This window comes from Colletotrichum gloeosporioides, assembly GCF_011800055.1.
Source record: "Colletotrichum gloeosporioides strain Lc1 chromosome Unknown consensus_89, whole genome shotgun sequence".
Lineage (NCBI taxonomy): Eukaryota > Fungi > Ascomycota > Sordariomycetes > Glomerellales > Glomerellaceae > Colletotrichum > Colletotrichum gloeosporioides.
Window position 1 is genome coordinate 1 of NW_025544734.1, and position 27853 is coordinate 27853.

At 46.0% G+C, this 27853-nt stretch overlaps 7 protein-coding genes and 1 pseudogene across 8 annotated transcripts; 4 read left to right on the forward strand and 4 right to left on the reverse strand.

Annotated features, from left to right (window-relative positions):
• Positions 1-5432: 5432 nt before the first annotated feature.
• Positions 5433-6162, forward strand: GCG54_00010587 (uncharacterized protein; the record flags this gene model as incomplete). Its single annotated transcript, XM_045410508.1, has 2 exons — positions 5433-5516; positions 5644-6162. 2 exons carry the CDS (start codon positions 5433-5435, stop codon positions 6160-6162), a joined length of 603 nt encoding a protein of 200 aa, XP_045258076.1.
• Positions 6163-8206: 2044 nt separating this feature from the next.
• GCG54_00010588 (uncharacterized protein) lies at positions 8207-8846 on the forward strand (the record flags this gene model as incomplete). Its single annotated transcript, XM_045410509.1, has 2 exons — positions 8207-8289; positions 8342-8846. The coding sequence occupies 2 exons, from the start codon at positions 8207-8209 to the stop codon at positions 8844-8846; spliced, it is 588 nt and encodes a 195-aa protein (XP_045258077.1).
• A 907-nt stretch (positions 8847-9753) lies between these two features.
• On the reverse strand, positions 9754-11015 carry GCG54_00010589 (annotated as a pseudogene). Its single transcript has 2 exons — positions 9887-11015; positions 9754-9838 (listed from the first exon to the last, which is right to left on the reverse strand). Coding segments are annotated over exons 1-2 (1214 nt in total).
• A 1866-nt stretch (positions 11016-12881) lies between these two features.
• Positions 12882-16733, reverse strand: GCG54_00010590 (putative sterigmatocystin biosynthesis polyketide synthase; the record flags this gene model as incomplete). The annotated part of the gene is made up of 5 exons (XM_045410510.1): positions 12882-12983; positions 13064-14776; positions 14841-15095; positions 15157-16581; positions 16710-16733. 5 exons carry the CDS (start codon positions 16731-16733, stop codon positions 12882-12884), a joined length of 3519 nt encoding a protein of 1172 aa, XP_045258078.1.
• A 3057-nt stretch (positions 16734-19790) lies between these two features.
• Positions 19791-21868, forward strand: GCG54_00010591 (uncharacterized protein; the record flags this gene model as incomplete). Its single annotated transcript, XM_045410511.1, is given in 6 exon segments — positions 19791-20356; positions 20392-20480; positions 20516-20757; positions 20820-21152; positions 21193-21432; positions 21449-21868. The coding sequence occupies 6 exon segments, from the start codon at positions 19791-19793 to the stop codon at positions 21866-21868; spliced, it is 1890 nt and encodes a 629-aa protein (XP_045258079.1).
• A 395-nt stretch (positions 21869-22263) lies between these two features.
• On the reverse strand, positions 22264-23287 carry GCG54_00010592 (putative oxidoreductase; the record flags this gene model as incomplete). Its single annotated transcript, XM_045410512.1, has 2 exons — positions 22264-23155; positions 23214-23287. The coding sequence occupies 2 exons, from the start codon at positions 23285-23287 to the stop codon at positions 22264-22266; spliced, it is 966 nt and encodes a 321-aa protein (XP_045258080.1).
• A 628-nt stretch (positions 23288-23915) lies between these two features.
• On the forward strand, positions 23916-24966 carry GCG54_00010593 (uncharacterized protein; the record flags this gene model as incomplete). The annotated part of the gene is made up of 3 exons (XM_045410513.1): positions 23916-24012; positions 24058-24145; positions 24257-24966. The coding sequence occupies exons 1-3, from the start codon at positions 23932-23934 to the stop codon at positions 24964-24966; spliced, it is 879 nt and encodes a 292-aa protein (XP_045258081.1). The 5' UTR covers positions 23916-23931.
• Positions 24967-25360: 394 nt separating this feature from the next.
• Positions 25361-26027, reverse strand: GCG54_00010594 (uncharacterized protein; the record flags this gene model as incomplete). Its single annotated transcript, XM_045410514.1, has 3 exons — positions 25361-25425; positions 25477-25693; positions 25746-26027. 3 exons carry the CDS (start codon positions 26025-26027, stop codon positions 25361-25363), a joined length of 564 nt encoding a protein of 187 aa, XP_045258082.1.
• Positions 26028-27853: the final 1826 nt, after the last annotated feature.

Sequence of the window (27853 nt, forward strand, 5' to 3'; positions counted from 1 at the left end):
TAACCCTAACCCTAACCCTAACCCTAACCCTAACCCTAACCCTAACCCTAACCCTAACCCGAACCCTAACCCTAACCCTAACCCTAACCCTAACCCTAACCCTAACCCTAACCCTAACCCTAACCCTAACCCTAACCCTAACCCTAACCCTAAGCTAATTTTTATTAAACTATATTTCTAAACTTAGGTTTAAGATTTTAGTAGCTAGTTTTTATTAAATAGGATTTTTAAACCTAAGTTTAGGATTTTAGTAATTAGTTTTTATTAAATAGGATTTCTAAACTTAAGTTTAAGATTTTAATAACTAGTTTTTACTAAATAGGATTTTTAAACTTAAATTTAAGATTTTAATAGCTAATTTTTAGTAAATAGGATTTCTAAACTTAAGTTTAGGATTTTAGTAGCTAATTTTTAATAAATAAGATTTCTAAACCTAAGTTTAGGATTTTAGTAGCTAGTTTTTACTAGGTAGGATTTCTAAACTTAAGTTTAGAATTCTAAGAACTAGCTTTTACTAGGTAGGTTTTCTAAACCTATATTTAGAATTTTATAATTATAGTTATTTCTACCTCCTTTAATATAAATTGATTTTTTTTCTATATAGCTAGCCTTAACTTTAAACCCTTAGTAGCTGTTTCCTTATATTATAATATATTAGAAGTTATTTCCTAGTTATTATATTATTTCTTTAAAGCCTTAAAGTTCTATAATAATATTATTATATATAGTCTAAACCTTAGTAATATTATTATCTCCTTTCTTAACTCTAGCTTAAAAGCGTTTATAGGTATCTTTCTTTAAAATTACCTTATTATTAAAATCTACTACTATAAAAGCTCCTTTAAGTTCTTTAGCTAGGTTCTAAACTAACTATTATAAAGAGGAAGAAGTTCTTAAAATAAGTAACTTAGTAAAAGTATATAAAGATATACTTATTATTTTACTATTAATAAGTATTAATAAGTATTAATAGTTAACTTACTAAATAGGAGTAATTAAAGTATTATAATTAGCTATCTAATAGTAAGGTCTACTAATAGAAACTAAGGATTAATATATTATAATAGTACACTAAGGTTATAATTTAAGTTATAAGTTATAAGCTATAATAGATTAAGTCTTTTAGAGACTAAAGTAATTAGTCTTAAGTTTAATAAGTAATTTGCAATAAAAGTAAGCTAAAAGTATCTATAAAAATAAATACTAAGTTAATTACTAAAAAGCTATAAAAGTCTAACCTTAAGTAAAACTTAAGTTATACTATATATAAGTCCTAAATAATATCCTTTATCTACTTTTAGGTAATTACCTAAATATATAGGTAATTATAATTAATTAGTAATACTAACTAATTACTAAGTATTTCTTCTTATACTCTACTAATTATTTTCCTTATCTTATTATTATATAACTTATACTATAGTTCTTCTATTCTAAGTGAGTCCCTATTATNTCTTATTATTATATAACTTATACTATAGTTCTTCTATTCTAAATAAGTCCTTATTATTCCTATTAATCCTATAGTATAAATATCCTATCCTAGCCGCCTAACGCCTAAGTAGGTCAGTTAACTATTATCTATATATAACAGGTTGTAATAATATCCTTATTTATTATAGTTATAATATTTAAAGTTCTAAAACTTTTTATTATTAGGTTTAGTTATTATACTAAAATCTATAGATCTATTATACTATCTATAAATAGTATTCTAATAAGTATTATTCTAGTTATTATAAGGTTTATTATTATTCTACTAGAGGTTAAACTTCTAATAGAACTACTATTAATACTTATATCTAAAGTTTAGTTTTTATTATTTTTTACCCTTTTCTTTATAGTATTTAAAAAGTTAATTATTAATCTTAATAGTAAAGTTAGTATATTAAAAAAAGTCTTTAGGATAATTAATCTTAATAATCTTATCTTTAACTTTATTTTTAAATTCTTAATAGAATATAAAAATCTTAGTTTCTTTAGTAAAATTAAATTAAATACTAAGTTATCTAAATATAGTAATATATTTTTTAGTTAACTTTATCTATTATAGTTATATAAAGTCTCTCTTAATTTATTATTTCTTATTAAAGTCTTAGAAGAGAGAGTAGAAAGTATCTTTAAATCCTTTAAAACTACTATAGATATTATAGGTCTTAGTAGAGTATTTATCTAAAGTTTTATATTTAAGGAACTCTTTTTAAATAGGTTTAAATTATTTAAAAGTTTATTCTTATAAATAAGTAGTAATATAAATAACTTTTTTAATCTAACTAATAAAGTCTTTATAGTAGAAGTTTTAATAGTTTTTAACTTAAATTAAGAATAACTTAAGTTATTTAAAGGTATTATTATAAGTAATTAGAGTATTAAACTTAAACTTCTATTATTTTCTAATAGAGGTTATAATAATATTAGTAATTATATATAAAATATAAATTTCTTCTTAGAGTTTTTTAATATTAATACTATTATTTTATCCTCTAAATTAAATAATTTTATTTTCTAAGTTTATAATATACTAGAAGTTATTTCCTAGTTATTATATTATTTCTTTAAGGTTTTAAAGTTCTATAGTAGTATTATTATATATAGTTTAAACTTTAGTAATATTATTATTTCTTTTCTTAACTTTAGTTTAAAAGTATTTATAAATATCTTTTTTTAAAGTTATTTTATTATTAGAGTCTACTACTATAGAGGTTCTTTTAAGTTCTTTAGCTAGGTTTTAGATTAATTACTATAAAGAGGAGGAGGTCTTTAGAGTAAGTAACTTAATAGAAGTATATAAAGATATCTTTATTATTTTACTATTAATAGGTATTAATAGTTAATTTACTAAATAAGAGTAATTAAAGTATTATAGTTAGTTATTTAATAGTAAAGTTTATTAATAAAAACTAAAGATTAATATATTATAATAATATACTAAGGTTATAGTTTAAGTTATAAGTTATAAGTTAGTTATAAATTAGATCTTTAGAGGTTAAAATAATTAGTCTTAGTTTTAATAAGTAATTTATAGTAAAATTAAACTAAGAGTATCTATAAGGATAAATATTAAGTTAATTACTAAAGAGCTATAGAAATCTAACTATAAACTAAGCTTAAGGTTATATTATATATAAGTCTTAAATAGTTCTTTTATTTAATTTACTAATTCCTAATTAAGTACTAATAAGTACTTAGTAATTACTAGTAAGTACTTAGTAGTCTTTACTAAGTACTTAGTAATCTATACTATCTACTTAGTCTTATCTTATTATTATAGAACTTATACTATAGTTCTTCTATTTCTAAGTAAGTCCCTACTATTCCTATAATCCTATAGTATAAATATCCTATCTTAGCTACTTAACGCTTAAGGTAGGTTAGCTAACTATTATCCTTATTTATAGGTTATAATATATTTTAAGTAAGTCCCTATTATTCCTATTAATCCTATAGTATAAATATCCTATCTTAGCTACTTAACGCTTAAGGTAGGTCAGCTAACTATTATCCTTATTTATAGGTTATAATATATTTTAAGTAAGTCCCTATTATTCCTATTAATCCTATAGTATAAATATCCTATCTTAGCTACCTATTGCCTAAGTAGGTTAGTTAACTGTTATCTATATATAATAGGTTATAACACTTACCTTCACTGCAAATTACTTATTAAGTCTAAGACTAATCACCTTAGCCTCTAAAGACCTAATCTACTATAGCCTATAACCTATAACCTAGACTACAACCTAGTGTACTATTATAACGCGTTAATCCCTAACTTCTATTAGTAGACCCTACTGTTAGATAGCTAACTATAACACTTATCTAGGTATTACCTTACGCTTCCTCCCGCCTTACTTAGTCTTAATAGAACTAAAGGCAAAAATATTCAAACTATAGTAACCTATAACAGCAATAGGTGATTTAATATATATATACACCTAAAAAGGCATAATCTATATAGTGCATAACTTATAAGAAATACTAAGAAAGCTTTATCAGCAAATAAGCCTCATATTTCGTACTAGCAGGAGACTTCACTTGAAGAAAGATTTAGCCTAAAATTATATCTAGCCTCTTCCTGCTTTGTTTATTTTTGTTTTTTTTAGGCGCACAGGAGTGGAAACTGAAATTGTTTCAAGTGTGAGGAGCAGGTGAATAATAGGACAAACTCTAACCGGAATTCAATCAAGATTAACAGATACTTTTATGTAATAAATCACCGAGTTATGTACCACTTGAACGATCTCCACGAATGTCCTCTACTTATCGCAGCTGACATCGAGCTTTCCGTTCTCCATGGGCCTCCAGTATTCGTACTGAAAATCATCAAACTTAGCCGGCTCAGGCTCCCAATCGCGAAATCGCCATGCGCTGAGAAGACAGCGGCATTTCCTTGATTCACCGTCGGGATCACATTCCAGGCACTCCACCGAGTCGGGTACCGGAGGTTCCGCAAACTTCTTTCCCTGCTTGCCGACGCCTTCGGCTAATTTCTTGCAGTCCTCCGCGATGGCTGTGTCGAAGTGGTCGAGATCACATTCATACTCCGTGGAGTACGTTACAATGGCCTGTCTGCAGGCGAATGTTTGCTGGAGGAAGATCGAAAAGAGGGAAATGCTGGCGCATATGATGTTCGATTTAATCATTTTGAAAATGAGTAGATGGTCAATGACGGTAACAGAAAATGGGGCGTCCTGTCTGGTGTTCTAATGGATGCCTTCTTGCAACGCAGGAGATGAAGGTGTTGATTTGGTAAAGACTGTATGCACAATATGTTCAATCAATGTGCTGTTGCAATGAGATTGTCTGGCGGCGCTGGAGTGTTTATAGGTCTTTATCCTCCTCCAGACGGAAACCTGTGTCTAAGAACTCAAACTTCCCGGGGCGCTGGTAAGATTGCGCCGTTTAAACTCAGTCTTAATTAAGGGGGTGCGGTGTCTATTCTCTCAGGCTGTTCGGGATTGTCCGTATGCCAAGACGAGGTCCGGATGCTGTCCGCCGCACGGCGCAGGAGTGGGATAACCAACCCACGTCCCTGCATCTTCCTACTTATCACAACCTATTACCTAACTATAGGAAGATATCAGGGACCTAACCTTTCTACAAGACCTTTAAGACTACATTTCAAAGTTCTCGGTGCACCTGAGTGACTCACTCCTGCTTTAAGGGACAGTGACGGTTATTTCCGTGCTAACTAAGAATTAAATGCAGTAGGTATCTTAGCAAACGTTAATCACTAATTTTTTCCGGGCTGAAATGAAAAGTGAGAGGGTTGGAAGTGGTGAGTTTAAAAGTTTCAAAACATATATAGGTCACCTCGGTTGTAGTGGCCTAATGCGTCCTGTTAAGGGCATCAGAGTTATACATTTCATTAGACCTTTTGTCCTTCTCACTCGTTTGAGACCGTGGCTGTCATTTTCTTCATAATTGTCAATATGCACTTCAAGTGGCTTTTGTGGATTTTTTCTACGCTCATTTTTGGGCAACTTTCTTTAGCCCAGGCCCCAACTAAGAGCGATGTAAGTATCCCTGTTGTTATTACTGCTCCTGCCCACCACTCGGCTAACATCAGTTTTGTAGTATCTTGTAAGTTTCAGATGATGAAGGTTACGGCTGTGTGATTATTACTTATTAACCTTGCTTCAGGAGAAGAAGGGCTACACATTATCTTACTCGAGCGGGAAATACTACGTGCATACCGAATCGTATGATGACGGCGATGATCCCGTTGACATAATTGGGATTGATACCAGCAACAAAGTCATCACGGTATATGCAGCATACAATGGATGGGAAGAGCGAGACGAGAGCGAAAGATACAAACTGCGCGACATTCAAATGGAGTTATGGGACATACAGCCAAACGTCAGGCGGGCCGACCTTGAGGCCATCCGGCGCAAAGGCATCGTGAATAAGCAAACATCTAAGCAGATTCGCAAGGTGTACGATACTCTTGGGCGCGAGGAGGACGAAACAGTGGTTCTCAATTCTGCGGATACTGGCGCCGCTGCAACCGCATGGTCACAGCTTGGAAACACGCCTTTCTTTGGCGGAACGCAGAAGCTCTTGGACGAGTACGATGTTGGGAAGCGGATTGTGCAAGTGATCATCAGCCCGACGGATCAGATTTCCGGAGACCATGACCTGGAGTTCAGGTTTAGTTAGAACCCTTTGGTGCCAGGGCGCATTCTACTTTTGCGGGTTCACTGTTTGATGGTCTTGCTTGTTAGGCTGTAATACAATTTCGTTCGTAGAAAGTCTACAGGACTAGTTATACCAACCACAAAGCTGTTGCGCAAGGTCAACGTCTGAAGGGTAATTTCCCGCTAGTACCGCCGCCCCCTGTTATCCATACGTACACCCTCCCTCCTGTCTGCAGTCATATCCTACCCCGAAACACTGCGCAGCAATTAGTTACATCAGGTCGAACCGTCTCTGCGAGAGACTGACTAGGGGCAGTAACTTCATACTCGAGCGATCAGTCTCATCATTCACAAGACCTCCATTTCATAACTCATCTCCCAAACGCACAAATAGCGACGACAGGTGCGTAGCGCCTTTAGAAGACACTGTTAGTCGCTGTCAGGCATGTCGCCCATGAGTTCTTGGATTAGGGCGAAAGATTGCAATCAATAGTTACCTTAATCTTCAGGCCTGAGTAACGCAGGATCTGTCATGCCGTTAAAGACACACGTGAAATCACCTAAATGCAACGGCAGCCACGATCTTCTGATATAATCATTGAAGGTAATAAACAATGTACAGACCACAGCAGCATGAAACCAAGCCGAGGCGATGTAAACCACATTCCGTGCTAACTCAGCTAATACGGATGGTAAAGTTGTGTATAGCTTTTGCAGCAAGTCACCACCAAAGGGCCACTCGTTAAGGAAGTCAAAATTATTTGGCACTGCGGCAGAATCAGGCGCCTCGTTGTTTCGGAGTCCGCCGTATTGTCTCCCATGCTCAATTGCCGGCATAGCGAGCGCCCTGCAAGTTCTCCCCGCACCATCATCTTCCAGACCGACCCACCTCTGATTGTTTTACCGGCAGCTAGTGGCCCAAGGCATCGTTCAAGACAACCACGGGCTGCTCGCCGAAAGGTCAGGTATTTGTGACACATACGCACCGGGTCCGAACCATGTTTATCACTTTGATGAATGCCTTTCCTTCAGGGACATGGTCTGATACTTACCATGTCGTTTCGTCACTTTGCCAGTACCTAGTGTTGCAGGGATCACATGATGGTGTTATTCGCCCATCTGCCAGGCAGAAGAATAGCAACAGTCAAAAAGAGCAAGCAGTTATTCCAGTGCAATCTAGGCAACAGGCTGTATACAGGTTCCAAGACTTCAATGATACACAGTCGCTAGGTGCAATGTCGCCATGATTTCTGGTTCGGCCAGAGTCAGCCTCCCTTGGCTTACACCTAGACCAGCCGACTCGAGCATTGAACGCATTCCGACGGGCTGATCGGCGGAGCGGCCAAGGCTGCTGAAGGAACGACAGCCTAAACGCAGGGCTCAAGTTGGGTGCAGCTGTCACCAAAGTTCTCAGCTTGCACCAAAGTCCCATGGACTGCGCCCCCATCGTATCCATGCGTTGCGGGTCGCAGATCAGTACGCGGGCGACAATTAGACGCTCACCTTCATCCCTGTCCTTAGAAAAATAGGCAGACGACGAATTGCTCTCTTTGCCGACGTGACTTTCCATGGAGTTGCTCTCAGGATGCCAAAAGTCCCATCAGTCAAGCAGTGCCTAATCTTAACTGCATCATGCCAAGGAGGCAATCAGCCACTGCCAAGTTGTCGCCAGCGATTAATTGAAGCTCTCGTAACTCAACATAAACCGTCGTAGGATTATTTCCCTGCTGCCTTGTGTAAGAAAAGGAACTTGACAATTCGTATGCCAAGATCTCCAAATTGGGATATGCGACCTCATCACGGCCAGCTCAGTTCTTGGCGTGCGGAAGTCCCAGAAAAGCAGATGGAGACCTTAATAAGAGCTTGATGGTGGAGTTCTAGCCATGATCTTGGGCAAAATCGAAAACTATAAGTAGGATACTCTATAACAGAGTGAATCGCATTCTTGTCTTATATTTCATCAACAGTTCACATCTCATTGTAGAAGAATCATCATTCAAGAAAATCAATTTCAACTATTAAACCAGCAAACTTTCAACTATCAAACACCTGATTCGTTATTCACTATGCACGCCACTCAAGCTCTTTCCCAGCTCGTTCTCCTAGCCACCATGGTCTCCGGTCTGCCGCAAGGCACCCGCACCAAGCCGTAAGCCCACCCGCCGACAGCGCAGCCCAAATAGATAACTGACCTATCACAGAGAGGCAAGAGAGGTCCACAAGCGAGCGTCTTTCGATCCCCAGGCGCGGTGCGCGGAGGACCGCCCGGCCGAGGACGAGCTGATGCTCCTCAGCTACGTGGGCCACAACCTCGCCTTCGACCCTGAGGGCGGGATTACCTCGGAGAACGGCGACCGCGTCGCGTTCCTCCTCGACAGCGCGTGCAACCGCGTGATCAACTGGGGATCCTACGATGCGCTGGGTGTTGGGAAGGGCTTCGAGGCAAAGATGGGCATGTCGTACGACGGCACTGGGCCGGAGCTTGGCTGGCAGGTGACGATCGAGTCCCGCGTAATCTCTATGGGAGCCGGAATGGGCATCGCCGACGCCACCATCAAGATCAACGGCGAGGAGAAGGCGAAGAGCTGCACCGGGGAGAAGACCAAACCCGAGGGGCTTGGCGTCGATCACTGGAAGGCCTGCAACTTCAAGCCTGGCGATGTCTGGCCGAAGCCGTGGTGGCCTAACTTCAGCGGCTTCAACTAATGGGTTTCAATATTAAGCTTCGTGTCGAACGAATACGGCTGGGCTAGGAATTGTATTATGGGCTTGGGCTGGAGATTTTGCGATTTGAATAGTTACTGGGTTGATTTTGTTCGTCCTTACATTCGCTTCAGCTTACAAGTAATTCATTTTGTGACCGTGGCATTCAATGCTGCATGACCCACTACCAGTGATTAGATCTTGGCCTAGAAAGTTGCCGTTATCACTGATCTAGATGGCATACGGAATGCCTGACGCAGTCAATCGCACAGTCTCATCATGCTCTGTCCGAATGTTTCTCTCTCCCCTACTGTCACACATGCCGCGAAGCGTGCCATTCTTCTCCCACAGGCCTCGCTGCGTACCGAACTTGAACATGCCGCCGTTATCAAGATGAGGGTTATGTCAAGTTCAAGTTGGTCGTCACTACGACTCTGGACTCGTCCAACCTCAAGAGTAGCACCAGGGGCTTCGAGACCATCATCCGACGGACCGAAACGTAGATGCACAGGGTAGGCCCTGGTACATCGTCTTTCTTCCTAGTGACTGAAGATGTATAGAGATTTAGAGCCTTAGCTTAGGAACTAAGGCAGCCTTAGGCAGCTTATGTGTAGCTTGGTGAATCATTCGTCACCTTCTTAAATATACTAAACGATATACTTCAAACTGCTTTGACCAGTGGCACACTTTCAAGGTATGATTCCCGGTTGTTGAGATATGACCTGCATCTCCTATGAGCTGAAATATCTTGATGTTTCTGGTCATATCATAAGGTTCTTTAACGCGCGTTTAGCTTGCTGAATGGAGACTTCATTGTGAATACCACGTTTGACAATATCATGAAATCAAGTGCGGAGCAATCGCGTGTACTTTATAAAGCTACCCTGTTCAACTGTGTAGGAACACGTACTCATCCCATTGCGTCAACTACAAAGACCCAACCCCCTTCAGCATCCGGGGTGATATCAGCAAGGCAGTACCTCGGAGTCCGCACACTGTCGCAGATTGTCAGTAGTATTCAGATCAGATAACGAATAACACACCTCCAGAGCCAACTGGTTCTGCACATGTTTTTGCAGTTGTTGGCGAGGACTTCGATGTCTTTCTCATGAGGTGTGCCTTTGAACCGTCGAGTGGCCTTTTCGGCAGCAGCATCAAGAGCGTACACCTCCAGCTGCATGCGAGCCGCAGCACCATCAACCCCTCTTTGCACGTCACCACCAGCTAGAAGAACCACAAGGTTCTCAACAAATCCTTCTTTGACCTCTTTTCGGAGGCTGACAATATCGTTTAAGATAAAACAGATAGCCACGGCGGACTCATACAGTCGACACATTTCTGGCGTTTTCGTAACCTCTTCTGGCATGTGGACGTTGTTGGCGAATTCGAAATTGACGACCACCTGCATTATGCAAGATGATGCCGCCCGATAACCTAAATACTCCTCCAGTGATGGTACCCGACCTTCGTGTCGATTCATGGCCTCATGACGGTAGCCGTCGAGAGTAGCGATAGCCTCTCGCGCGATTCGCGAGCGGTAGGCATGGTTGTCGCCAAATTTCTTCATGACGGCGCCCGCATACTCCTTGAAAGATGTGACAGCATCGTGGTCGCGATACTCGTATCCATCATTATCACACTTCTGCGATAGTCCCAGACTCTGTTCAATGAAGTCGCGACAGTCGGCAAGTAGAATCTGCAAAGCCGCATAGTCAAACCTTTGAGGTAAGGAGTATTGATCGAGAAGGTCGTCGATTATGAACATCCAGACCTGAAAGGATGTAAGGGCTGTCATGGTATCACAAGTTGCGAAGGGATACCAGCCCGCTAGCTGGTCGGCCAATTTGGCTTTGGTAAGGCGAGCTCGGACGGATTCATTTATCGCGTGACTGGTAGTTGAGTTAATCAGGCTTTGAGATGCTCTTTCCTGACATTCCGTGGATCTTCTTACTTCTCTATGATATTCGTAACTTTGCTCTCCACCATGTTGGCGTGTCGATTCATTTCTTTGGTCCAATGCTCCATCATCTTTCCAAGGTCTGGTATACGTATTCGCTGGCCATGAAGTTGGGCAAGCATCGACGAGCGGGTGTGTTGACTCTTCTGTGAGGCTCCCGAGCTCAACGGCTGGGGCAATGACGTGACAGCCGATTGACGAATTATCTGAGCCATGGTTTATGAGGTATGATACGTCGTGAAGAAAGATGTTTGAATGGTGACAGCAAATGATATTACAGCTGGTGAACATGTCAAGCGATGATAAATATGTAGATTGCACGCCGCCTGTGCTACTTATTTAGGAAGCAAACAAGGTAATCTGGAAGTATTGGAACAAACCTATGGTTAGGATTTCTCCTCAAGCGGTCCGTCTCGCACGCATTAATCTCCATAAGAGGAAGTACTTCAGCTTTATAGGCTACAGTGAAATCTTCAGCGACGCGAAAGCGAGGTGCCTCGCTAACACGACTGCAACCTTTGCAAAAAGCAACCTGATGCGGAATGTCTGTCGCAAATCTCCGCAAGTCACCACCTCTTAATTCAGGTTGAGAGTTACTTTAGGTCTGGTCCGCGTCACATGTACTTGCAGTCTCCAGAAACATAACCCATTATTAGTGTTGGCCGGGGGTTGGTTCATATTGTTTTAGAGTTATTAGTGCAACCCTCGCACGCATGCTTTTGCACCACGGTTAACACCATGATCAGCGAACCAATACAATTGTATCCCGCGGCAGCTGTAGATGAACTTAAGAAAGCTGGGTAGTAGCGGCATTGTATTCATTGATGGGGCTAATGAAAGCCCCCCTGGGTGCCGAGATTGGTGGGATTGCAGACACTTGATACTCAGATGAGACACTCAATAAATCGGCGCAATGAAACTCACCATCTATGCAAGTGGCTAGCGCAAAGTTCGGAAAATACTCATGAGCCCTTTGCGGGATACACGTCGATAACTTAGGATGAGACATTCCGATATGCTCGGACAATTGCGAGGCTGTCAAAGCCGTGCCACCCAAAGGCTATGTCAGGGAATCGCCTATCGCAGTTCAGATGAATTGTGTCAAAGTTATCTGATAAAATTACCACGGAAGACTCCGTGCAGGGCTACTTTGAAGTTAATATGTAACCCTAACAGCACAGCTGGATAATGGGCTGAGCTGTGTCTGGGCGAAATTAGTCTGTTCGACCAGGTTTCACCTAGTTTTATACATTTCTAGGAGTACCTGAACTCAAGGAACCGATCAGCAACGTGTGAATCTCACTCCGCAAACTAGATCGCCTTGCGTGACCGAGGTTGGCGTGTAGTAATAGGAGTTGTAAGAGTGTCCTGTCGCTAGCTTGACGCGTCCTACAATTTTGGCAAACTGCCTTCACAGTAAACTACCAGTGTACCCGAAGGACGGCGTCATGCGAGCATACTTGCGAGTACTATTCTACAGCAAGGGAGTTTAGTACGTAGGTACTAATAGCGCGCTCTTCTCACGTTGCCCCTCCGAAGCTCACATAGCATTATTCGAATCTAATGACATCAACAGGGTTCTTTCATAATACCTCACTCAGAATGATGGCTTCGCCGAACGTACAAGCTAAGTTTATTCTGGAACGGTGTGGTGAGGTGAATGACATATTTCCAGCCTTGCACTGCCAATAGTTGAAAGCCCTTTGGATAAGAAAGAAAACCATACTATCACATACAAGTGGTAGTGGTTCGAAACTTGGCAACTCAAGTTGATCAGGACTCTTCACATCAGAAGAAGACTGGAAGTTGTTTTCCGAACGTTCACCACATGCATACTAAAACGGAAGCAACAGTGATAAAGAGCTCAATGGACAACTCATCATCTACAGACAGATGACCTTGTTGACAGCAGAAGCATACACAGGGAAGGAGGTAAAGGTTGCTTATCCTGCTTACAATAAATATGTATGAAGAAATTGCAGCTATCACTCTAAATAAAGTTCCGGTCGTCTTGCGGGCCAGAAAACTGATCTCTGGGCCCGAACAACTCGCATTGAGTCGATCAAGCCAAAACAAACGTATCACTGGCCATGCTGCGTCCATTTGCGGGGCGCACCTGTCCCCTGCACATCTTGAAGGCCTTCACTCACGAACTGTGCTAGTCGCCATACAAATGGCTCTCTCTGAGTGGATTCCATCAGCAAATGATCGAAGATTTAAAAATGAAAAGGAAATTCTGAGATGGGCCCAGACGCAGACTTACCATCAACGAAAAGTGGTGCGCTCCCTCAACTCTGTGGCATATGATATTTGCCCCTGGCAACAGCTTCACCCACTCGTTCGGCCCAAAATCCTTCCTCTGCACTGTCAAGAACTTCATTCCCTCTGTATCATCCGGATGTGGTGATAGCGGCGGCGCCCCCGGCCGGTCAACAAGGCTCTCCCCTGCCCAGATCACGTCTACTCTCAGTTCTTGTCCCAGTGGCACTACCAATGGCGTAGCGCAGTATCTCTCGAGCAGTCCGATTGTCCCTTCGAAGTGCGGTATCAACCACGCTGGCAAGTCACTGTTGCCTTTACCCTCACCCCAGCCGCCAAAAACACCCAATCGCTCACAATACTCATAAAAATGCCTCGGCAGCCTATCCATACCGTTGTGAGGCGGCGGCGCATCGATCAGCATCAGCTTCGCGACCCTGCAACCTCTCTCGCCCAACATTTGTGCAGCCCGAAACGCGAGCGACCCGCCTGCAGACCAGCCTCCGAGCACATATCCTTTTTGAGGTGACGGCGGCTGCCGCCTCAATATCTCAGGTAGGTAGCCCTCGCCTAAGAGCCGGTCGAGCGGCGCGCACGCCATCGTGGCCGTGTCGCCACGTAGGAACGGGCACATTAGGCCGACGACGCAGACGCCAACACCAACGGGCGGAAGAGAAGCGTACGATGTAGCGCTGCCGGAGCCGTCAGGAAAAAGGAAGAGAATTGTGTGGGCGGTCTTTGGGAAGCCTTGGAGGATAACAGACTTGCACGGGGGAATGGCGATGGTGGATGATTTGTCCTGTGTCTGAACGTCGGGGATGGTAAGGGACATGTCGAAGCTACGTGGTGTTGCATTACAAGAAGTCGCCATCGTAGGCGAGTCGCCACCGTACAACCACTGTTGGTTTCGTTGTGGAGATACAGACGGCCCTTTCCTGCTCATATCATCTGGTGACACCGGGCTTGGAGGGAAGATCCCCTGGCCCGCCCCATCCGCGGGCTTTGTCTGTATTCTGAGCGTCTTCGGCGGCTTCGGCGTCTGGGGCGGACTACACGGCACGGCTGTTTGCAGCACCCTTGAGGATGTTGTGGCCATCTTCTCAGCTATTTTGGTCTCTTGGCTCAGCATATTGCTGAACACGCGCCGCGGGAAAGCGTTCACGGAATACTGTAGGAAAGCCGCCACGATATTGTCCTCGCGAAGGACAATGATGTTACCCGTCCACTTCCGTGTCCGGCCAACTTGTTGCATGCGCACATACACCGTGTATTCAAGCCCCATGTCGATTACCTCGAACAGGAGCATATCCTCCCAGCCGTGGTTGATGTAAACGGTGTGCTCTAGATCGGTCGTGTCGTCAAGGTTGAGACAGAACCCAGCTGGCTGCGTAAAGGCATCGATTATCGCTGGGTGCGCAGTGTAGTCGCCATGACCAGAAAGATCGCCGGGGAAACGGATGAGGGCGGCGATCTCATGTGTGTGCTGGTCGAGCACCAGAGATTGAACGAGTCGGTGATTGCGGTGAAACTCGGCTAGAGAGGAGACCACCCTGTAGGCCATGCTGCCGGAGATGTGAGTGGTGCCGGGCCGGGAACGCAGAGAGGACACATTGATACGATGAGATTCGCCGGAAGAGTATTGTTCAAAAAGGGATAGAATGGAGACGTCGGTGATACGAATGGTGCATTCGGCGTGCTGTTGGGGCTTGCCAGAGCGCTGCCATCAATTCCGTCAGACTATGTTCCATGACTCTGTGAGGAGCTTAGGTAGGAACACTCACGCTCACAACGGCGAACTTGCACCGAGCAGTACGAACAGTCCAGTCGGCGTATGCATGGCATTGTAGCAGCTGTGACCCCGGACCGTTGTTGCCAGCAACTAACGCCTTGCTGACACTCAAGTCAGCAATAGTGACGAGATATGCATGCGTTTGGGCGGGCTGCTTATGAGCGCCGAGCGTATGTTTCTTTTCGCGGTTCTTCAGTATCTCAATAAGGTAATTTCCAAGCGTCATGGCAATGTCAGCGAAGACGGACTACCATTCGTCTACGTCAGCGCCGTTTTCGATCAACTCAGAACCATTAATGAAAACTCACCGGCGTACATAGCCGCTTTCCCTCTACCAAATGCCCCTGAACTGCCTCCCTCAGATCCGGTCTCGCCAGATCTGCCTCCGTTACCAGGTATAGCCCGTCTCCCACCATCAAGTCTGCCTCTGTTACGACACGGTGAATTGTCGTACTCTCCAGGTCGTGATCTTTTACCTTGCGGGGTTTTCGTGTTCCCTTCTGTGCCTGGCTCAAGGCTGTGTTGAGAGACTGTCCCGCGGACGACGCGATCGAGATAACTTCCGGCAACCCAGTGCCACTCTCACTCGTCTCGGCGCGCTCACAAAACCGCTGTAGCACGAGGTCCCAGCGAAGCGGACGTAGAAGCATGTCATCAACAGCAGTGCGCATAAGTGAGACGAAGTCAACGGCCTCTTCTGGGGCCTCGCCTGTTGAGGCCGAGATTACCGTCAGACATGCAGGCGTCCTCGCCACCGCTGGGTCCAGGAACGCCAGCAACCTAGCAACATCCTCCTTCGTGTGGAGCAATGAGCTATGAAACGGCCCAAATATCGGTATCGGCAATATCCTCACGCCGGGCACCGCTAGCCCGTCCGAGTCCGCCAGCTCCGCTAGCACCTCCGGCGGCCCCGACACCGTTACCGAGTTCGGCCCCCATGCGCTCACCCAGTATGACCCTGTTCTTGCCTCGTGTTTCCTATTGTCAACCTTTTGTAACCAGCTGCTGGCAGTGTTCCCAACTTTACCCGCGAGCCGCTGCAGGAAGACTCGCATACCCTGAAACGTGCGCTCATCCGCTGCCGACACCGCCATGCTCCAAGGCTGCTTCGTGCCTGTGGCTGGTGCGGTATCCCGTGCCGCCCGATCCACGACCAGACCCACCCTGAAGGCAACCCGGACAGCCTCTATGCCCAACGGGACCAGCTCCGCTAAGTCGGCACTGCACCCCACCGCCGCAGCAGCCAGTGCCCCGGTGCAAGTGCCTATGACAGTAGCGTTCCCGTAATGTCCCGCTGATGGGGAAGATTCGACATGTCGAATGAATAGCAGCACCTGATATGCGACAAGCAACGCCATATCCAGCGCTAAGCAGCGGTGGGCATCGTCGCGGTCGGAGTAGTGCGGGTGGGAGTAGCCAATGTTACGGTAATGCCACTGCAAGAGCATGTCGGCCAGGGTGCCGGAAAGGCAGAGGTGTTTGACCTTCATGGGGTTGACGAACTGGGCCAGGTCGCGCTGGATTGCACTCTCGCAGCGATGAATGAAGAGGGAGAAGGGCGATGAGGGATCAGGGAAGGTCTGTTGGAAGGCTTCATCGTCTAGCAAGCGCTTGAGATCGCGTTTCGGGGTGCTGTAAGCTTGGTCGCCGAAGAGGAAGATTTTCTCCAGTGGTTTGGCATTAGGTGGTGATAGGGCCATAGTGAGATGATACTGACCAAGGCGTAGTGACGACTGTCTTTTGATTGAATGAGATTCTCGATTTCAACTCCTGCCACAAACTGGTCTAGAGACCTAGACTGGCTTTCGATGAGATATTCTACGAATCCTTTGTATTGTGACAGTGACGGATCAGCACTTACAGCCTTGCGGAGGCCAGATGCCATGATGAGGCAGCCCATCCGAGAGAGGCTAACCCACAAATTGCCTCATGGTATTGCCCAGGTTCGAGTGCACAGATCGACTTTTTTGCTTCAACATTCCCTTCTGTGCCGCACTCATGCCCCCTTGGGTCAGCGTTGAAAATCTAAGTTTTCAGCCGTACGCCGGGATGCGGATGCTGTTAACTGACGTTGGCACTCCCGATTGTACTTATTGGGTCTGTATCAGGTCTGTGTGTCCCCAGATGACCCAACGCAGCTGCTGCTTGGCCATTTGCTATAGATCTCAAACCACATGTACTCATTGTGACGTGTTAGCTTGGTGACATCTGTTCTAAGTATAAGTTTAACGCTTTCCAGAGCATGCTGCATTATGCTTTCCCTTAAGTTGGGCTTCTATATTAACTCTTGTGACACACCTCCCTAGTATGAGGCTATTTTCAGCCTGGATCTAGTCACTACTTTGAAAACATAGCAAGCGAGCAAGAATCGTGTGAGACTTAATTAACAATCATTTTCCAGGCGGGTTGCTAAGTCTCTATGTAGTATCCCAAATTTATGAATGATCCGAATTAGCTTGACATCAAAAATTCTTTTTCTGTAATTTATTGAGTAGGTCAAATCCTATAGGTTCAGCAGCTGCAGTAACTATCAGCGTCAACGCTCTTGGTGTGGAAACCATTCTTAGTATGATTCTTTCGTTGCTATGGTCTACTCCGACGGGAGGCTCCGCAACATCCGTCACAACATGTCGAATGCTAGACACGAGCTTCGCACGGGTGGTTTTGGACTGAATGGTGGGCTTCCACGGATAGAAATAGGCTCCAAACTATCCATTCCACGGGGAGGCGAGTTTAAACTGGCAAGCCTCAATTTATTGACTTTCGCTTTCGTTGCTTCACTCAACTTAGACGCGGATCAGCCGTTTTAGTACGACTTGTCTCCGTCGGCGTCGCTGCGCATGCCTTCCTCCTGCATAAGCAGCAGTCGCACATAACTGATCGCTAGTACTTCAAATTTGCGAATGTTAGTCGAAAACTAGGAAATTGCATCGAACGACACCGCAAACTGGCGACCGCCGTCGGTGCGTCCGTCCCGCCGGGTTTGGGTGCGTGCACGTTGGGTTAAGGTTGGTCTCAAATACGCATGGCTTTCTTGTTGCGGACTAGGCAATCCAATTGAGATCTCCAATATGTGGGCGTTGATTAGTCGACAGGTGAACTGATGTGCCGTGCCTCTCTCGCCAGATCACCAAAGGGCCGAAGCATCATGAACTATGTCAATGTCAGACTACCTTGTCAGATTACATTCCGGAAAGGTCGGAGGGAAGTGAGAGGCCTTATACGGAGATTCTTTGGGGAAATGCGCGAGCAAGATGCTGTCGCCAAGCACACAGGCCGGCGATGTGCCAGCTCGCATTCAAGACATACCAACAACCGTAACATAGGCGCCAGCCTTGCAGGGAATTTGCAATGCTTAGAAGCCGAGAGAGCTGGGAAACTAGACACGAGGATTTCTCCGTGCCTGCTTCTTCAAAGTACTGTGACTAGCTTCGATCGGCTGCACGACCAAAGAGAGAACAGTATACAGGATCCGGCAGCAACGGCCCCAGGTTCTTGGTCACGTTATTTGGGTAGCTGCCAGCCTTCTCGTGGAAACATGCTTCCGGGGACCGCCAAAGGACATCGTGCTGACTTTCAGCAGCAAAAGTATATAGATGCGGCAAAGGCGGCAGCAATTAAAATGCAACAAGTCGCAGTACAGAGTTGAAGTCACACACCAAATGAGCCTAGGAGGGGCACTCTTCCAGCGGATGCACTGAAGTGTATGCTCATCTTCCCTTCCCTCCCGTTCTCGCAGCAGTAGTTTCACTGTCGTCGTCCGTTCCCGCAGATGAAAGTCTCACCAAGAGAGTCCGCCTCCGTTTCACCGGCGGTGAGTTACAAGATCAGCAATTATATTCTCTCTACCTGCGTCTCATTGGACAGGAGAGCTCGGGAAAAGACCTCTTGGGAAGGATCATGGTTCGCGTTAATGCTGAATTCAAGAACCTAGCGTATCTAGGTACAAGACGTCCAAGTGCATTGCTGCGGAAGTAAGGCTTGCAGCTATTCTCATTAAACTTTTGAAGGTCTGTAGAGTAACCCTTCAAATAACAAGATGGCTGAACTACTACCTAGGTAGGCATGTGAGTTTTTAGTCTTAATAAAAATATGGGAGGCGCAACTGACTTCCAGAAGCAACGTCACTGGCAGAGATTAATGGTCTTTGATATTACCAGCTCACTCTGTGAACTAAGATGTTGTAGGCCATATGCCCCAGACTGAGAATAAAAAGATGCGTGCTTTTTTCACAAACGATTTCCTGTAAATTTACTGGTTGCTATGTTCACATCGTGAGTCAAGCCTGCTATTGCACCCCTTTTAATTCAGAGATGGCATGCTATGAGCACGTTAACAATCATAGGGTTCATCTCATCTTGAGACAGGCCACTTCCCCAGCCCTTTACGCCTTCTTTTGCTATTTAAGTATGCTAGTTGCTTAAAAAAACAATCAGTCTATAATCTCTTGCATTTGTGCTGAAAAGGCATGTCACTGGTGGAATTCGTTGTACACATAAGGTACTTTGGTATGTACAGGGTTGCATTAAGAGAAAGCGGATACTATCTCACGGTACAGTAAGACCTAGTAGGGATAACCATACCTTTTTAATTCGCTGCAGCATGTTTCATTGGTCGATGAGGGGGTCTAATGCTGTGCACCAAATCAACATCGTCAGTCCCCGACAACTTTGGCTTCTATTGGCCCTCAAGCGTCCATTATGTCCCATTCCCTGCATGATCTTCCGCGCTAGTAATACCGGAAAGCTTTCTTGAGGGCCTTTAAGAGACATGTAGAGATCCTGCCGTCCCATGGCATGGCCCGCAGCGTCTTCTTTCCTTCCAGATGTTGAAGTCTTCTGGCCCACGCACAAAATGCAAGATCGAGGTCTTCACACAATCAGATATTGACGCATGGGAGCTTCCCATCCCATACTAAAGGTTATCTTACTTCTTTCTCGCAATGGACGACTCAAGAATTCGAGGACTCCGAGCCGTTACCCACATCCAGCTACAGAACAGCCCATCGGACTCTGGACTATCAACACAGAGACTTCATGGGTCTGGCGACAACTCAGTAAAAGATGGCAGCTCGCACACATACTCCCCAGTTCAAGACCATGATGGATCTGCCTCGGAAATTCGTGGCAGAATCTTTTCTTCCAGAGACAGCCTATTGAATCGGTTCTGGGTGTGGGAGGTGCTAAGCATCGCCGTTGCTACCGTTGCCTTGGCGGCGATGTTCATTACGCTTCTCCTCCACCAAGACCGAACGCTACCCAAGTGGCCTTCGATGATCACCATAAACGCTCTTATTGCCATTTTCAGCGCAATTTTAAAGGCGTGCCTGATGATGCCGATAGCCGAGGGCTTGAGCCAGTTGAAATGGTTGTGGTACGAGAAGTCAAGGCCTATGAAACTCATCGCGCAGTGGGACATGGCAAGTCGAGGTTCGTCCGCTCATCTCATGTTTTCTCTCGGTTCAGTGACCGCACTGTATGATCTCGGGTTCCAACCAACATTTGCGGTGTAGCTTCCATGTACTGACGTGCTCCACGTTGTAGGCCCGTGGGGATCCCTTCTCCTGATTTTCACCCTCAGGGGCCGGAATCTCGCCGTGTTCGGCGCCATTCTTACAGTTTTCGCCACGGCCGTGGACCCTTTTGTTTCATTACCACAGCTGCTCAGTGATGGCGCACGACGAGGTTGGAGCAATTTCATTCTCGAACAACTACACTGATGGTATCATGGGACGGCCATCGGGCACGCCTGCAATTGAACCACAAATGCAGTCAGCTATATACGCAGGGCTACTTGACCCCCCTTCGAATGTTTCTGCCGCCGTCAGCTACACGTGTAGGACGGGAAATTGCGCATTCACGGCTACCGAAGACGGTGCCACTTCATGTCACTTTCGCTACAAAGCCAGTGTACGGACATCAGCGACAAAATATCACATTCGTTGAATTCCATCAGAAATTTCAATAACCAGACCTATACTTACAAGACTGCCAGCTTGCTGGAATATGACATAGCCCTCGACAACATTACGAACAACGTAATGCAGTCGGGTGTACGGCGCTCCTCAAATGGGACACCATCGAATTTCCTCGCGAAGATCTCTTTTATGATGGCTTCGACCGTTTCCAACAAGTCAATGAAGGCCTTTGGGGGCGAATCTTTTCCCGCCGTAACGACTTGGAGCTCCAATGTCATGAATGGCGTTCTCGTAGAACATGTGGTCGAAACACAGCGTATGGATGTCGAGCTTATTCCATTTGCCACGCATAGCATTTTCCGCGCCAACAGAACCATCAGAAATGGGGTTTGGCACGAATGCCAAGGACTGTCCGGCCCATCTAAAGATAACAATTTACCGATCATCGCATTTCCCACAGGCCCTGGTACCATTGTTGGATCGGGGTATTGAGGTTCTTACCAACAAATCCTCCAATTACTGGAACTACACCACCTGGTGGCCCTCGGATTGCATTTATTCTATCCTCTACGCCCCAACAGCTGGCTTGGCAGCGGTTATTTCTTCGTTGCTCGGCAACAAAACTCTTTGGTGGGATCCATACGAGCAGGGCTACAGGCAACCTTTGGTCCGTAAATCTATAGGCCGGCGGCAATGCGACTCGTGATACTGTGCAGCATGCCATGAGAGGCCTGGCTGATTCGATAACAGCACGGTGGCGGAATGGCGATGGGGATAAGAGTATCCGAGTAGGCCCTGCGCGGGGCATTGTGTGGGAGCAACAAACCTGCGTCCACGTCAACTGGGCATGGCTTTCGTTGCCAGCGGCGATGGTGTTGCTTACAGCGGTTTTCCTTGCTTTGATAATCATACAAACGAGCGTCAGCGACAGGCCTCCCTGGAAGAGCTCAATGCTGGCAACACTTTTCAACGGACTGGATGCGAAGACAAGGAATGCTGCAGGGCCGGTGATGAGCTTGCAAGAGATGCAAGTCGCTGCAGATACGACCAACATGCAGCTTAAAATGACTCAAGGGGGATTTCGTCTTGCCGGTTCAAGTTAGACTTCGCTTAATTTGACGCCAGGCATTGTAGTCAGAGTCACTTAGGTCAGGCAAATTTGCCTTGATCGATATTCGACTCCGAGCCGGATCTCTATCACTTGCAGAGCCGGTAACGTAGTCTTGGCCTTTACAAAACACCACCTTGTCATCTAATAGCTACATGGTTGTTAGTGTCTATACACAACATCTTTATCATCTGACCAGACTCAGTCTATCTCCGCTATGACGAACTAAACGACTTAAATTCAGAATCCGTACGAAACGTTGAGTATTGAAATGACAACAACACGGTACAAGTTTGAACGTTGCCAAGGAGCCTGACATCACGTGTGTGTGACTGTGTGTACTTCGTGCTGGACTAGATTACACATGTTGCCCACGCCAACACGGAACGGTTACTCCCCAGACCATCCTTCTCTTCTCATCACGCCCCTCGTCCATTTTTCCAGCTCTTTTGGAAGCCCCACATCCTTTGCTGCGCTACTCTGCCATCTAGGCTCCCCGAATCGCCGGAATATTTCCAAGTAGCCACCGGCTTGTTCAGCTTCCATTTCCTCGCTTGCCGCGCAGAAGACGCTATTCCAAGAACCTTTATCAGCTGGCGATACGAAGCCAAGCACTCGAAAGAACGAGAAAACAATCATTATGATCGACCGTGACTCCCTCGCCGGGGCTGCGATGTTTGTTTCGACCATACCAGGGTGCACGGATGTAACCCAGATCTCGCCCTCTTCATTTCGTGCACTGCAAGAGCCGGGCCCATATCTCTCATGCAGAGACTTTGTATGCAAAATGTTGGCCAGCTTGCTCTGTCCGTATCGTGTCCAAGTATTCCCTTCTCTTAGGGATGGGTCGTTGAAGTTAATCCCGCCCTTGGGTGCTCCCAAGTGGCCCGATGAAGTAAGATTGACGATGCGTACGCTGCCCGGGGCGAGATTCTTAGATGTTTGTAGCATCAAAGGAAGCATATGTTCCGTCAAGACCCAATGAGCGAGGTAGTTGACTTGCCACTGGGCCTCGTGTCCATCCTTGGTTATCTCGAAGGGTGTGGCCATGATCCCTGCATTATTGACCAACCCATGCAGCGTTGTTTCGAGAGTGAGGAAATGTTTGGTAGCTGCAACAACGGTGGCGAGGTCCGTCAAATCCATTTGCAAGAGGTCAACGTTCGCCGAGGGGCATTTTTCGTTAATCTCAGCGATTGCCCGTGTACCCTTCTCCAATGACCTGACGCACATGTAGACATGAGCGCCATGTTCCGCAAGGCGAGCAACGGTGTGGTAGCCTCTTTAGTTTTGTCATTAGTTGACCGATTCTCGTGTGGGGAAAAAAGAAAGCGACTCACATGCCAGAGTTCCCCCCTGTCACTATAAATATCTTGCCCTCGAGATCGGGGAGACTGTCTGGGTGGAACGCCATCTTTGGAAGAGAAATTTCCAGCGTAGTGTGGCGTTGAGGTGTGATTATTGCAATGCTTGCGAACCAACATCCAGGCAAGCTTTTGTCAATTTGTCCTGGTTCTTATAGTTCTTGTCGTGAGTGACGAAATTGAGTGTGGAACGTTATTGCCATTCCGGCAGCACCGGGCGTTGTGCGTCACTTGCATGACTTCCAGATCAGTGATTGTATGTTCATGTCGGATTTCTTGCAATCAGATGTTGTGGGAGAACTCCTATGGGATTTGTGAGCCACCTGCATGGAGTCAGCGGTTCAATGCCGAACTCCCCTCGACATGATAGGGCTCGGCGGGAGCACCATTCAAATGCGATGTGACTGGAGTCGTAATCCCGTTCTGCCCTAGAGTCAATGTGAGCAGGTTGCATGACGCTAGACCACTTGTGGTCCGAAATGGCAACATCGACAAATGATGTTGCATGTTTAACAGTAGACTGTCTACCTGCGCCTCATCCTTTGCCAAGGAGTAAGCGTAAATAAACCCTCACTCCAGTGACACCCATGAAACCCATTTATGTGAGCAGGCTGCATTGCAAGACCTTCGGGCCTCGACCAACTTACATTATTCACCAACAATCTCACTATGACCCAGGACATTAGCTCAGGCCATGATGGACACCAATCAGGCGACAAGTTTGATGGCACCGCACATCCAACTGACTTCGATGCCACAACTAGCTGAGGTTCTTGTGACTCAATCTTTGAAGATGACATGATTCGCTCATTGCTTGTAGGCGAGAACCACAGGTGACGACTGGACTGGAACAAAGGATGCCGCAGCGCGCCGTCGGGCACAGACAAGACTTAACACGAGGGCATATCGTGAGTATCAACTAGTATCCTACTTTCCGTAGGAAATTCATCAACGTTAAACAAATTAGGAGGGACATTTGATCAAATTGGGTTCGGTATCGAGACTGACAGCCAGTGCAGGTAAACGCAAAGCCCTTGGGGAAAAGGCCAAAGCATCTACAACCATAAGCTGTTCATTGATTGAGCCCGAAGCGTCTGTTGAATGTTGGGACAATCAGCAGGAGTCCGTGTGCCTCGTTCCATTGTCGCGGATCAAGCAAAGCTATGATGAGAGAAAACCCCTGCTATCCGGGAGGTCTACAGGCCGGCAGCTCAATGTTGTTTTCCCTCTCTGTCCAGACCACCTCATCACACTCCTACAGTTCAATGCCCTACGTGCACTAGCTGTTAATCGCACTCTGATCTCAGGCATCCTCGACGCGCCTCTTGAATGCGACGAGGAGCTGATTCACATTATCCCCTACCCTTACAAACCACAGCTTCTCCCTAAGGCGCTCCTGCCCACCGTCCTTCAACAAACGGTGCCACATGGCGACTGGATTGATCTTTTCCCCAGTCCCGAGGGAAGAGATCGTCTGATTCAGGCTTCTGGCACCTTTGACGAGGACGAGCTGTGGGCGGACTGCATCGGTGGTTTGTACGAGGGCTTCCCCGACGACGAGATCAAACAACGTGGCATTATTGCCTGGTCACCACCATGGGAAATCACCGGATGGGAGATGTCAGAAGGATTTCTGCATAAGTGGGGATGGCTTTTCAGAGGACTGCCGGGGGCGTTACAGGCGACAAATCAGTGGCGGACGGAGCGAGGCGAGCCCCCATTGGTTTAAGATGACAGCACGAAGTGACGACGGTGCTTTCTCGTATTTCTCATCTCTCTTTAAGGTCTATATATCCCGTTTCACCAAAATTGAAAGGCCTGCTCGTTTCTTTTTGCCATTTCATTGGTACGGGACACCTGATAAAAGATATCTCTGGCAGCTTGGTTGGCTTGAACCTGTGACGCTGCCTTAATTGAGGCCAACATCTCATAAGAGCCATTGTGCTATTGAATGCCTCGAATTTCTGTTGCTTCATTTCTCATGCCTGAAGGCTAAACTCCGCGGAAGCGCTCAGAAGGGGTTTCATTTCTCTTCAAAATATTACGAAATATCTCATTGACACCTTAGAACTCAAGTATGACTTCCAAAGTAGTTAGACATTGGTGACCACGCCATCCGCGAACTAGGCAGCTGGGGCTTGGACCACGGCCAGTGTAACCTCGTAGCAAGGACGGTCTTCACGGACGGCTTGATGAATTGTTAGGCAGCTTGCTTGTGTGGAACTCGAGAAATACTTACCAGTATTGCCAGGGGGAGAGTAGCGGAACTCGTGTCTGTCGCCGGACGCACTTCTCACACAAATGAAGCCACCTGGAAGGGCAGCCCTTGATATAAAGTCCAATTCAAGCTGCACCGCATCCGTATCGGGGTTGCAACCATAGACAGGCTGGAAGTAAGCCTTGGGGTCGCCGCGTTCTGTCATAAACAACTTGGTGGTGTTGTCATCCGCAGTGTACTGTGACATCTTGATTAGCCTTCAATATTGACGCAACATGCGACGAACTTACCTCTCCATTGATGACGGCATGAATAATGCCGCGAGAAATGACACCGTTGTCAAGGGTAAGGTTGAACGCTGCATCTCCAGCGGGACTAAGATAGAGGTGCTGGTCGCCTCCACCCGCCGACCAAAGGTTCATATAGCGGTTGTGAACAATGGGTGCAGCGGGATTCTGGACCTGAATGCCGAAGCCAGTGGTAATGTTGTTGGATGAAGGATCCGTCGGCAGGGTGCACGCCGAGACGCTGACTGCAGCTGCCAGAAGCTTGAGCTTCAAATAAGAAACCATTTTGTAAGAGGGTGCACTTCCAAAGGACAGAATGCATGCGTCACTCAACGTTGACACCACGGGGGGCTTTTTAAAGTTGATGTACAAAACATCGAGCCATCGTGCCACAACTCTGCACGCCAAGACATTGACGAATACGAGATATTGTTCGCACTCGTTGCATCGCGTGGCTGCGAGTCTCTTCTTCCTGGGGTCTAGATTGGCTTTGAAATCGATAAACACGCACAGTTCCTGCGTGATGGACGCGGGATACTTGCCCATGGTCTCATAGCTGGAAGTCACTGGTGCTTACAAGCTGTAGTACCCCTGAAAATCTACCCTGTCAATGTTACCCTCGGCGCTTGATATCGGTTTCCGCCTTCCGCATTGAGGGCTAGTGGTACTGCGTGTAAGACTGGCGGCCTGCAACCTTTGCGGAGCAACCAACGGTCCATCCCTCTCTACGTATGCAAGGTCCCATTTGTATGCAACATTTATTGGGTGACAGCCTTTCGGCCGCGTTCTCTCGGATTTAATGACCTTGGCGGGATGACTACCGCCTATGCAGCTAATGCTAATAAGTATGCATGGGTTTGGCTTTCCACGTGTATTGGCCCCAACATGAGTGTATAACTCACAGGGCGGTCAAACTCGAACTGGCTCAAAGCAGCTGGATCTGTTGTTCCATTAGCTTTTCACGAAGTCAAGAACTTGAGTGGGAATTTGGTCTCATATACAGGGAAAGTTCATTCAAAAAGGTTCTTGTGTCTGTTGCCATAGGGGTTTCTTCGTCTTTATGAACACATCAATTGGCATTTCCTCCCTCGTTCTCATTCGAAACACTACACATCGATTTTATCCCTACCTATTTATCATCCGTCGACAAGCGACTCGAGTCAATTTCTGACTTCCGACGGCGTTTAGGAAATTCTCCGCCAATTCTTGATCCACGCAAGCACCGCCAAGATGGGCTGATGCAAGGCCGTCATTTCCACTCAGAATACCAACAGGGGTCGTCTAGACACGACCTACGGCCGGGGTCTCACTTGGTTTGATCCATTGAATCTAGTGTATGAGAATGAATCATATATGAAGTTTACTCTTGCTGATGTGTACTCCTGGAGTGGAGGAAGATGGTTCGCCTTTCCTGTGGATGGCTGTTTAGTTACGCTTCGCCATTGTGGTGCAGTTCCGGTGACCAGAGACACAAACCCCGTTGTTGAGGCTTCGAAACCAATGTTCTAGCGCAACCAAGTGTTTGCGAGAACAAGCTAGCATTCCGTAGTTAGTCCGCATATCTCTGTCTTGCTAAAGCTATATACGCGGTCCAATCAGTTTCCCAGGTAAGCTTGTCAGAGCAACCTCGCTTTGAACAGAGATGTGCGTAATATCAGGATACTCTGAAGCTCCATGCTCAGTTTTTATTTGAACAGCAAGGGCAGTTTTAAGAAACAATCAAAAACATACCTGGGAGCCGAGCCGCAGCAAGTTCAACGCCCCGTCCTGTAGGTGGGGCTGTGCATTCAAGGCAGTTAGAGTTGCTCAGCCTCCCACATACACTGATGGGTATGATGGGGCTGTGATGTGTCAATTGAGCCCTACTGTTCAACAGGACTAGCCACATCAAGGGCCTTGGAAGTTCCTCTTGTCATTGTATCTGGGGCCTCGTGACCCTTGCACCAGATAGCCCATGTCCAGCTGCCTAGTGGTCCAAGCTGCACTGCGGAGCTAAAACTTATTTCAACTCGTCTATCTACCAAGCGCTCGTATCATTTAGCCAATCAGGTGTCTAGACGATAACGAATACGTTAACCTCTACACAACTCCTATTATCAACAAGCAGAATT